Below are 13107 nucleotides of genomic sequence, written 5' to 3' on the forward strand. Positions count from 1 at the left end.
GTGTGTGTGTGTGTGCATGTGAGTGTGTGTGTAATGAATAGCCAGAAGTGTAATTAGGAAGCTGCTGGGTGCAGCAAGGAAGTTCATTCTAATATTGTGCTGGATGTCCTGACCTGTTATAGATTTATGATTAGGTGTTTTATGATACCCGCTGTATCATATTTCATAAGCAAATTTCGATGGCCTCTAAATAATCAACACGATCAAAACCTTTCTAAAAAAACCTGTTGTACACAATCTACTGCATGCCTTCTGTCGTCTGAGTTTGTACATTTTTATCAAGTAAGAGGTGTTTACAAACTTCGGAGCTTCTCGTGTGTTTCTGCTGTCAAATCTTGACTGTTTTTTATCAAGTAAAGGTCAGAATAACTGCAGTAATATCTCCAGATGAACACTTACTGGACTGAAGCAGCTCAGCTTTACTTGATTCTCCATCAATCATGTTTTAGAGTCTCAAATCTGATCCTCAGGATCTTTTGAGGAGCGTTTGTTTCCAGAAGCTTTACTTTCACTGTTCCTCAGCGGAGGAATGATCTTCACAAGCCTCCAGAACATCTCACATCTTCTGAGGAGCCTTTATTTCTTCAGCTCTCAATCACTGCATTATATGTTTGGAGCATTTCAATCTCATCTTATATTACTGGAGATATAGAGCCACGACTGATATTTAGATCATTTTATGTCAGCATCTGCTCTACTGTTAGAAAGCTCTCATTGATTTACATCACAAGCATCAGAATTTCATCATATAAATATCGGCTTCTGCGGCAGATTCATGTTTTTTCCTCCATATTCTCACTATATCAGACTATATGTGACCCTGGACCACAAAACCAGTCATAAGGGTCAATTTTTCGAAATTGAGATGTATACATCATCTGAAAGCTGAATAAATAAGCTTTCCATTGATGTATGGTTTGTTAGGATAGGAAAATATTTGGCTGAGATACAACTATATGAAAATCTGGAATCTGAGGGTGCAAAAAAATCTAAATATTGAGAAAATCATCTTTAAAGTTGTCCAAATTAAGTTCTTAGCAATGCATAATACTAATCAAAAATTAAGTTTTGATATATAATTATGGTAGGATATTTACAAAATATCTTCATGGAACCTGATCTTTATTAATATCCTAATGATTTTTGGCATAAAAGAAAAATGTATAATTTTGACCCATACAATGTATTGTTGGCTATTGCTACAAATATACCCCAGCGACTTAACACTGCTTTTGTGCTGCAGGGACACAAATGAGCCATAAATGCTTGATGGAGCAAATATGATACTCAACAAAAACACATATGCACACTTTGATTGTTCCATTACAGATATTTGTATTTTTCTGACTAGTTTGATATAGAGGGTTAGAGATGTTATTCTGTAATGTGTTTCGTTCACAGTCATCTGAACTCAGTAGTGCGTAAGTGTGCGGCTCTGCATCTCAGCGGTCTGGTGGAGCGGGTCGGAGCCGCTCGTCTGCTGTCTGGAGCTAAAGATCTGACCGACCGCATCCTACCAGCCGTCTGTAAGCTGGTGCAGGACTCGTCTCAGGAGGCCAGGTGAGCGGCGCAGGGGTCAGAGGTCACGCAGCCTGACACGCTCTCCCCTCAGTGCTTCATGCTTTCATTACTGTGTCTCTCAGGTACTTTGGTCGACGCATGCTGCTGTTTTTGTCCTCTCACCGTGACTTTGATAAAATGATGGAGAAGTTTGTCTCTGCTAAAGACCTGCCGACCATCAGAGACGCCGTCTTCACGCTCAAAATCAAGGTGTGCACAAACCCCTCACAAACACAGCTGGCCGTTTCCCTTTAAATGTACACCACTGCTCAAAAGTTTGGGGTCAGTAGGATTTTTAAAAATTATTTTGAAAGAAGTCTCTTCTGTTCACCAGTGAATCAAAAATTTGAAATATTATTACTATTTCAAACAGCTGTTTTCTATGTGAATATCTGTTAAACTGTAATGTATTTCTGTGATCAAAGCTGTATTTTCAGCATCATTACTCCAGTCTTCAGTGTCACATGATCTTCAGAAATCATTCTAATATGCTGATTTGCTGCTCGAGAAACATTTCTGATTATCATCAATGTTGAAAACAGTTGTGCTGCACAATATTTTTGTGGAAAACCGTGATACATTTTATTTTTAAGGACTCACAGATGAATAGATAGTTCAAAAGAACAGCATTTATTTGAAATAGAAATCTTTGTAACATTATAAAACCTTGACTGTCACTTCTGATCAATTGAAAGCATCCCTGTTTAATGAAAGTATAAATTTCCTTTAAAATATCAAAAATAACTGTATTTTTACTTGATTAGTTTATCGGTGTCCTCTTGCTGTTTGAGTATGTTTATCTTGTTTTTTTTTTAGCATGCATCATGTTCTCATTCCCAGCTGCCTGTCCTGTTAATTAACATTTTTCAGTCACTTTATTGAGGTCAAGCGTTTGTTAAGAACATGAATGTCATATAATCTGTGTATGTGTGTGAAATAAAACACCCGTTTGGATTTGATTGATTGAATAAACACAGAGTCAAAAGCCTTTGCCAGATCAACGAATGCAGCTACACAATATTGCTTGTTGTCAATGGCACATATGATGTCATTGAGAACCTTAAGTGTAGCAGTGATACAACTATGGCCGGATCTGAAGCCAGACTGAACCTGATTAAGAACATTATAGGTCTCCAGATGGTGCGTAAGCTGCTTGTTGACCAACTTCTCTAATATTTTAGAGAGACAGGGCAAAATGGAAATGGGTCTGTAGCAATTTAGATCTGAGTCATCACCCCCTTTAAAAAGTGGGATTACAGCTGCAGATTTCCAGTCCCTCGGGAAAACACCAATTTGGAGAGAGAGATTAAAAATGCAAGAGATAGGCGCTGCAATAATATAAGCTGATTTCTTTAAAAATAATGGATCCAATTCATCCAATCCGGCAGATTTATGAATTTCCAAGCTAAGCAATTCCCCAAGTACCTCGGTCTCTTGTATCGACTGAAAGGAGAAGGAGGGGGAACCCAAGACAGGTGAATGCATAACAGATGCCAAGTTGGCAGGGGAACAATTAGAAGTATCGGAACTATTCTCGAAGGCACAGCCAGCATTAACAAAATATTTGTTAAAATGATCGACCATTTTTGATTTGTCTGTTATAACAACACCATCATATTTAATTACAGTAGGCAAACAGGAGGAGATGTTTTCATTTTCCATTGATTTGATGATATTCCAGAACTTTCGAGAATCAGTATTATTAACAGTCAAATGATGTTTAAAATAACTTGATTTTGCCTGTCTAATAGACTGAGTGCATTTATTTCGTATAGCCCTATATGATTGCCAGTCAGAGATATTATTAGAAATCTTTGCTCTGCGCCATAGAGTGTGTTTTTGGCGAATAAGCTCTGACAAATCTGGACTAAACCAAGGGCTAAGACGATTTTTTACTCTAATCTTTTTAAGAGGAGCATGTTTGTTCAAAACAGTTCTGAACAAGAATTTAAAATATGCCCATGCCTCTTCAACTTCAGGAATAAGCCCAATTCTGTACCAGTCCATATCAGCCAGGTCATTCAAAAAAGCCTGTTCATTAAATTTTTTCAAAAAACGTTTGAAAACGAGCACCGGAGGATTTCTTAAGGTGGTGCCCTTGCGAACACAGACTATATTACAGTGATCACTAAGGCTTTGACAGAACACTCCAGATGTATACCTCTCTGGCCTATTAGTAAGAATAATATCAATTAATGAACCAGATTCCATAGTCTTAGTATTATATCTTGTAGGGGCCTGCACAATCTGGGACAAGTTAAGTGCATCCAGTTGTAACTGTAAGGATGATGGAGGGTCAAACATATCCCAATTCAAGTCCCCTAACAAAATAAATTCAGAAGAGATGTAAGGAGCAATTATTTCACTTAAAGCAGTTAAAGCACATGCAGGAGCAGAGGGCGGTCTATAACAACCAGCTACAGTGATAAAAAATGTTTTAGATAAAATAATTTTTAAAAGTATTAACTCAAACTGTTTAGCAACAGATTTTGAGGTAATTACTGAGCACTGTAAATTATCCCTACAATAGACAACAACCCCCCCACCTTTAGAAATTCTATCTTGACGAAAAGTGTTGTAACCAGGAATTGAGACAGCAAAATTAGAAATAGATTTCTTAAGCCATGATTCAGAGATGACAAGAATATCAGGATTTGCAGTGTGAACATATGCAGTAAGCTCAGCAACTTTAGGGAGAAGACTACGTATGTTCAAATGCATTAGTCCAAGACCTTTACGATTACAAAAACAGTCAAAAGTTAATGAATGTATAGATTTGTTTGCCAAAATATCTGAAAATGAACAATCAAATGGCCCGGGATTCGGTTGAACATTCCCTGACATCAACAACAAAAGAATGATAAGACATCTCTGTCTGAACAATTTGATGGTAAAGTCCTTATTAACAGTCTTACTAGGTTGAGGTGGCACAGAAAAATTGTCCTGTAAGGCCATAATGCTGATTATACGAACCAAAAAAACTGAACTGATGATGACTGGAGATGATAAAGGCAATGGCTTGCCCCATGGTAGGCAGCTGGTTGAACATGTACTTCTGCCTGATATAAATGGAGTAGACAGAACTGCAACTGGGGCTGAACAGTTATTGAAAACATCAACAGAACTGCACAAATAAAACAAACATAGTGCAGCAAAAATCAAAAATAATCTCCCTTTGAAAGTCAATAAACAGTCTGATAAGAAATAGCTCTGAAACCGTGACATATTGGAATCCAATCCGTGTTTACAAACCACAGATTTAAAAGACAGTGAGTAGCCTAATCCATCAAAAACAGCTCCGGATCCGTAGCATGTGAAGTCCAGTCCGAGTTTGCAATCCACCGAGTCAGCTGAGAGATGACGTTGAATTTCGCGTGTAAACAAAGAGCCAATACTACCAGCCAGCGCTTTATCGTATCTTTAACCAGACAGTACTCTAGCAGAAGCTGGAAAACCGGAGATCCGGTAAACATCAAAACAGTCAACGGACAACACAGGACCAGTAGTCCAGTAGTTCACATGCAGCTCGTGCGCCACACAAAAACGACGTCCACCCAGACACCGGATCAGCAGAAGCGCAACAGGCCCCGCAACTCGCCGTCAAAAGCACTCAGCCAGCGCCCACAATCCAAAAATGATCGCAGACACACAGAGGCAGGTGACAAAAATGTTCCAAAGACTGGTAAAAATAATGAAGTGCGCCAGACATTACAGAAAAATTAACACAACGCAGAAACAAAGAGGAGACATGTAACGCACAACCTGCTTGCTGCCAAGTCATTGATTTGCTCGATTCGTTCGAAACTTCTGACTTTACTGTCACTTTTAAACAATTTAATGTGGCCTTGAAGAATAAAAGTATTAATTTATTTACTTATTTTAAACTTTTGAATGGTAGTGTATCACAGTTTCCACAAAAATATTGTGCAGCACAACTGTGTTCAACATTGATAATAATCAGAAATGTTTCTTGGGCAGCAAATCAGCATATTAGAATGATCTAATTATTTATATTAATATTATATAATACATCATGTTTTACACTGTTTTTATGCATTGCATTACAGTCATTTTTAAATTATATTTTAAATTATTTAAATTATTATAATTTGAAATGATTGAAATTACATTTTCCACAGTTATGCTTGTGGTTATCTAGTTTATTTGCTATTAAGAAGCTCACAAAACTCCTCAGAAGCACTGTCTGTATCTGCATGGATCTTTGCAAAAATGAGAGTTTGCATCTGTCTCTCAAAATGAAGTGAAATTGGGCGATTTATGCTGTTTGTTCAGTTTGTCAACACACATCAGATATATCTGTGTGTGTGTGTATATATATCTGTGTGTGTGTGTGTGTGTGCATATCTGTGTGTGTGTGTGTGCGTGTATATCTGTGTGTATCTTTGTGTGTGTGTGTGTGTGTGTGTGTATCTGTGTGTGTGTATCTGTGTGTGCGTTTTTGTGACATATGAGGACACAAATTTGTATAATGACATGGGTATTACATGGGTATTACACGGAGAAGGTGACTTATGAGGACATTACTCCATGTCCCCATTTTTCAAAACGCTTATAAATCATACAGAGTGAGTTTTTTTTTTGAAAGTTTCCTGCGAGGGGTAGGTTTAGGGGTAGGGTTGGTGTAGGGCAATAGCACATACAGTTTGTACAGTATAAAAACCATTACACCTATGGAATGTCCCCACAATTCACAAAAACAAACGTGTGTGTGTGTGTGTGTGTCAGGGCTTGGGGGAGATGCCTCAGGACGCTCCGTCGGCGCGGGGCAGGCGCTCTCTCTCAGGCAGTGGGGTGATGCGCACCTCGTCCCTCACGCGTGATCCTCTGAGCGGCAGCAGGTATGACACGCCAGCCACACGTCTGTTCATGTGATGCTTCCCGTTTGCTCATCAGCCGTGTGTTGCAGGGACTGCGGTCAGGCGGGGAGTAAAGCGGCTGTCCACAGCCTCGCAGACCGGAGCGAGTACGTCAAACAGATGAAGACACTGCTCAACTCCAAGGACTTCAGGGAGAGAATCAAGGCCATCGATCAGCTGGTGTGCGACTGCGAGGAGAACCCGGCTCTGGTCATCGGCAGCCTATTCCCGGTAATCCTGATCATCCTGCTGATGATGATGCTGATGATGGTGATGTTGATGATGTTGATGGTGATGCTGATGATGATGATGATGGTGATGCTGCTGATGATGATTATGATGATGATTATGCTGCTGATTATGATGATGATTATGATGTTGATGATGATGGTGGTGGTGATGGTGGTGATGATGCTGATGATTATGATGATGATTATGATGTTGATGGTGATGCTGATGAGGATGATGATGATGATGATGCTGCTGATGATGATTATGATGATGTTGATGCTGATGCTGCTGATTATGATTATGATGTTGATGATGATGGTGGTGATGATGATGTTGATGATGATGATGGTGATGCTGCTGATGATGATTATGATGATGATTATGCTGCTGATTATGATGATGATTATGATGTTGATGATGATGGTGGTGATGGTGGTGATGATGCTGATGATTATGATGATGATTATGATGATGTTGATGATGATGGTGGTGATGATGGTGATGATGCTGATGATGATGATGATGGTGATGCTGCTGATGATGATTATGATGATGATGCTGCTGATGATGGTGATGATGATGATGATGCTGCTGATGATGGTGATGATGATGATGATGCTGCTGATGATGGTGATGATGATGATGATGCTGCTGATGATGGTGATGATGATGATGATGCTGCTGATGATGGTGATGATGATGATGATGCTGCTGATGATGGTGATGATGATGATGATGCTGCTGATGATGGTGATGATGATGATGATGCTGCTGATGATGGTGATGATGATGATGATGCTGCTGATTATGATGATGATGATGCTGATGATGATTATGATGATGATGATTATGATGATGTTGATGCTGATGCTGCTGATTATGATGATGATTATGATGAGGATGCTGATGATGGTGATGATGATGGTGATGATGGTGATGATGATGTTGATGGTGATGATGATGATAATAGTGATGGTAGTGATGATGTTGATGGTGATGATGATGATGATGATGATGATGATGATGTTGATGATGATGATGCTGCTGATGAGGATGATGTTAATGATGATGGTGATGATGCTGATGCTGACTCTGATGGTCTGCTGCAGGTGTTTGATGCTCTGAAGGCTCGTCTGCAGGAGTCCAACAGTAAGGTGAGCCTGCGGGCTCTGGAGGCTCTTCAGCCCATCATCGCTCTGCTCAGAGACAGTCTGGCTCCAGTGCTCAACATCCTGATCCCCGCCGTCGTGGACAATCACCTCAACTCCAAGAACAGCAGCATCTCCACGGCGGCGCTGGGAGCCGTTCAGGCTCTGATGCACAACATCGGTGCGTTGAGTTGGCTCTGACTGATTTGAGCTGATCTTCAGTGTGTTTGACTCTGACGCTGTGTTTCAGACAACAGCCTCCTGCTGCAGCCCTTCTGCTCCAAAGCCCAGTATCTGAGCGGGAAAGCCAAGCTGGACCTCATCGAGAGAGTCGCCGGTCAGTCCAGCTCTTTATTCACCCTTCCACAAAATAAGCCTTAAAAACTCTTCAATCAGAGCAGAAAGTCTTAAATCCATAAAGTCGTGGCATTAAATGTTGCATCACTGCAAAAAATGTAATCTCTTTTTCAGTATTTCTGTCTGGTTTTCCAGTACAAATATCTAAACATTCTTAAATCAAGACACATTCACTGGAGATGTAACAAGAAGATATGAAGTCTCGTTTTCTGAGAAATGAAGCAGGTTTAAGCTTAAAACAAGAACAAATATCAATAACAAACAAAAAAATAAAAATTTGAATAAGTGGATTTTGCTGACTCCGCTGTAGAGCTCCACAATTAATCGAAATAAAAAAACAATCACAGTTTGGCTTCGTGTGATTATGAAGTCACAAAGGCTTTTGAATTAAATAAATCTATGCACAGCATGCACACCTCCTGACAAGAAATTACTTTCACAGATTCTTCTCATCATAAAATACTATTTTATAATAAAACCTTAGACCTTTTTAATGATTTATAGTCATAGGCCTCCTGCAGTATCATTATTATAAAATTATTAAAATATACATATTATTATTATTTATTTATTTTTTATTCTTAAATACTTATAATTGTTTTATACTTTTTTTATCTTTAATAATTATTATTATTCATCTTGATGTCTAAGCACAAATTGTGCAGCCCTACAAACAAGCACAACAATCCTGGAGTTATTCATAATTTTTTTATTTTTTTTTATCATAATTTTAACCTGAAAAAATAAAAAATTTAGATTTAGAAATTTTTTTTTTTTTTTCAAATCATGTAGCTCTACCCCATTGGCAGATAATAGTTTTATATTTTAATCCTAAACTGACTTCATTTTGATCAGTGTCTCAGAAAACAAGACTTGATAAGTTCTGTCATTGCACTTCCTCAAGCGTGTGTGGAGCTGGAAGCGTGATGTTTGTGTTGTTTCTCAGAGCTGGTGACGGAGCTGTACCCGCGCAGACCGCAGCTGGTGGAGCAGAAGGTTCTCCCGCTCTTCTGGACGCTCCTCGGCTCCTCTTCTAACAGCGGGAACGTCCGGATGGCCACCGCGAAGCTTGCCGAGGCGCTGCACGCACACATGGGCCAGACGCTGCTGGAGAGCGCCGCTTCACAGCCTGCAAGCGTGCAGAGCGAGCTGAACCAGCTCCTGAGAGCCCTGCAGTGCCTGACTGATGAGCTCACGCACGGCTGAAGAAACACTTTGCACTTTCATGAGTCGCGTGCTGCAGCGCTACAGAACGTGATCTTCAGATGCACAATCACTCCGATGTTGTTCTGTAACGTGTGCTCTGAACATTTCTACCAGACCTGTGTGTTTGTGCAGGATTTACACCAGACTTTTCTACTGTATAATAGCGCAGTATTAGCTGTACGGTGTATATGTTTTGCGAATATTGACGTCATCATGGCCTGTTTTAAGTGCGACCCGTCCTGGTTTTTTTGCATGACCAAATTAATTGGGTTTTTAAAAAACGAGGAAATTAGCATTTTGAGCGAGAAGATGCCTGTATCCACTCTGGACGTGAACGCGTTGTGTTCCAGTGAATGTGACGCTGTAAACCAGAGTAAAACTGTCCAGATGTAGTCCTCAGTTTAGTGCCAGTCACTCCAGAACAGCCTTGATGAGATTTCACATTAAATTATATCCCAGAGACAGAGATTTATCTATATAATAAAGTGTCTTATTTCTGTAAACACGTGTGCTGTGATCGTTCCGCACTGATACTTGAGATTAATTCAGTCTTCATAGTTTATATGTTTCATTGAATGGTTCTGGATTTGCCAGTGTTTTCACATTATTCTTCCACACATGAACATATATGAGCTTAATGTTTAAAAATAAATGATAACTGGTAACTTCACATTTCTGTGACAAATAAAAATAGCATTTTTTTGAATTACCTATTAGAGAAAGAATCCACAAATGTGCTGTTCTTTATTTTTAATGTACACTTTAAAAATCTAACGTATGAAATCCAGGGCTTTTTCAGACTTCTTGATGCCTCGGACCCCGAAATAAGACGGTCCCCTTGTGAGGCCCCAGATATATATTATCAGACCTTTTTATAAAGTGAAAAACAAAAAGTATTATAAATGTGTCAAATATTAACTGAAAATAATATTCGGTTGACTCTGCACAGTGACAATAAATATATTATTTTATATTAGATATATAATATTAAAAATAAATTATATTACTGTAATGCTCTTAATACCAAAAAATAACCAAAAAAAAAAAAAATTGTAAAATATTACCTGGAGAATATTCAGTTTCTATTACACTAACTCTACAATTAATCAAAATATAACTCTATTTTTTTATAATTAGAGTTATACCAATAATATTAAAAATAAACTACTATAATATTATAAGTGTGTTGTTCTTAACAAATATATATACATATATTATAAATGTGTAAAATATTACCTGGAGAATATTCAGTTTCTATGACATTAACTTTGTACAATTAGTCGAAATAAAGCAGATTTTTACAGAAGTAGAGTTAAAATATAACATTAAAAATGAATAAATAAATATGTATTATTGTTGTTATTATGTGTCGTTCTTATTAACAAAATATTATAAATGTGTAAAATATTATTTGGAGAATATATCTTTTTCTAACCCCCATCAGAGTAAAGATGCATAAACCTAAACATAAAATGTTGACTGTAGAATAAAATAATTATGATTTTTGATCAGCCTTTATAAATAAGAAGCAGTAATAATATCAAGTTTTGTAGATTTTAACTTTTTATTATTAACATTTTTTAATATTTTATATATTTTTACAGTATTTTTCTCTGACAAAACCAGTTATAATCTATACAGTGCTATAATCTACAAACACCTCAGACATTGCATCTTCAATCAGGATTTAAAAGAATCGTATAAACGGTGAATATGTTACAATAACGCTGTTTTATCGATCGACCTCAAAACCGAACATGCGCACGCTCTCTGACGCTTTTATAATTAAAGCTACAGTAATAATATATTTAAAAATATACCAATAAAAACATAGTAAAGGCCTAATAAAATAAAATGATATATATAAGCTGTAATGCACAGATGTAAGGTTTTGATGATAAAAAGAAGAATTCAAATCTACAAAGAAGTGGAATATATATATTCTCCATTAATGTCAAAGAGCCAGGGTCATTATAGTAAACTAAAAGTACAATTAAAGCCATAAGAAAATTTAATGTAGTTTAACTCGATGTTCTTAAATAACTAAAACTGAAATAAAATTTTAAAAATGCACAACAAAATAACTAAAATTAAAATGAAAACAAAATTAAAACTAAACATTAATAATAATAAAAAACAATAATAGTAAATCTGTCATACTTTGTGAAAGCACAGGTTTGTAAATAAATAACTAGTGTGTGTAAATATCAGATCCAGCCCCAGACGCTAGATCCGGTCAGAAAATCTCAGATTAACAGCAAGTCTTGTCTGGTTGCTAAAGCTGTATTAACAGTCCAGAGCGGACGGAGTCAAGCCAGAGAAGAGCAGAAGCAGGAGAAAAAGGAGCGGCGTTTATTGAACAGTCTTAGTTGTGTATGTTTCAATGCTCAGACTTCATCTGACCAACACAAATCCAACAAGTAACGTTACACCAAACTGCTTCACAGCGACATCCCATAAACCCGGAGTTTCTGTATATGGTTAAAATGAAGATTAAAAATGATTAAATTGAATAATAAATGATTAATTATAAAGAATGAATGAATAAATGGAAAGTAAAACACAACACAAATGCACGGCTGCTGTCTTGAAGCAATGTGAGGATCCTGCAGCTCTGATGGTTTGTGTTCGTTCTGCAGGTGATTCGTGAGCCGCGCAAACAAACACAACAGTTTGGTGTTGTAGCGCTCCGCGCCACACCTGGAGGAGACGTCAAGGTGAGACACGACCGTCTGTCACAGCATCCCAGATCAGGGTGAGTTTGTGTCTTCATCAGGTTTGGAGAAATGCAGCATTGCATCAGCGTCTCACTGCAAGTGAATGGGTGCCGTCAGAATGAGAGTCCAAACAGCTGATAAAAACATCACAATAATCCACAAGTAATCCACAGCACTCCAGTCCATCAGTTAGCATCAAAAGCTGAAACAAATCCAGCATTAAGACATTTTTAACTAAAATACCATAGAGTGCATAATCCATAATAACGCTTCCTCCAGTGAAAAAGTGTTCTGGGGCCTCATTTATTACCGGAATTCAGCCAGCGAAACGCGCGTGCACTCAAAATTGATGAGTTTCAGCGATGACTCATCTGAACGCCTCTGATTGGCCGTTGCATTCCTAAGTTCAACAGATGTGTGTGTGATTGGTTAAAATGCGCAACACTGTAAAAACGCCTAAAATAATTATCATAACCAATGTTAGAGGTTGGAGCTGAACAAGCTTCTAAGATTACCAGGGCAAGATAGACAAAAAATAATCTGGTGTGCAGATTTTAATGGGGAAGTGTACTTCCAGATACTAATGTTAAAGTAATTGAAGAATTGATGGAAGAAAGAGAATTGGTGTGCTTAAATAATGGAAGAGGAACTAGATTAAATGTGTCAACAGGGAAAGAATCTGTATTATATATAACGTTAGTTCTAGTTTGCTGGCTGGAAATACTCATTGGGACGTGATCACTACCCTGTCTTGTGCTCAGTAGGTGGGACATTGGAAGAAAGCTGATTGGGAAAGGGTTAGAATTTGAGTGATGGTGCAGTGGTTGAGGTGTCTGGAAATATAGATGATGTTAACAATCAGATAACTTCAGCAATTATTATGGCAGCAGAGGAAGCTAAACATACATCCACAGGGAAAGATCAAGTGTGCTATTTGATGTTAAAACAGTTAGGGGAAGAATCATTGTTGAAGCTTCTTGAGATATATAATAAAATATGGAAGGAGGGGAA

General features: G+C 37.9%; 1 protein-coding gene across 1 annotated transcript in view; it reads left to right on the forward strand.

Annotated features, from left to right (window-relative positions):
* The window catches only part of LOC107743914 (protein FAM179B-like), a 24845-nt gene extending 14963 nt beyond the window's left edge, over positions 1-9882 (forward strand). The window contains exons 15-21 of the mRNA XM_016557363.1: positions 1402-1560; positions 1644-1770; positions 6307-6419; positions 6488-6668; positions 7778-7997; positions 8067-8153; positions 9120-9882. Of these exons, the coding sequence (XP_016412849.1) occupies positions 1402-1560; positions 1644-1770; positions 6307-6419; positions 6488-6668; positions 7778-7997; positions 8067-8153; positions 9120-9379 (1147 nt within the window). The 3' untranslated portion in view covers positions 9380-9882. The remainder of the gene's footprint in view (positions 1-1401; positions 1561-1643; positions 1771-6306; positions 6420-6487; positions 6669-7777; positions 7998-8066; positions 8154-9119) is intronic.
* Positions 9883-13107: the final 3225 nt, after the last annotated feature.

The sequence above is a fragment of the Sinocyclocheilus rhinocerous genome, unplaced genomic scaffold, assembly GCF_001515625.1.
Source record: "Sinocyclocheilus rhinocerous isolate Xijiao unplaced genomic scaffold, SAMN03320098_v1.1 scaffold1068, whole genome shotgun sequence".
NCBI classification, from domain to species: Eukaryota; Metazoa; Chordata; class Actinopteri; order Cypriniformes; family Cyprinidae; genus Sinocyclocheilus; species Sinocyclocheilus rhinocerous.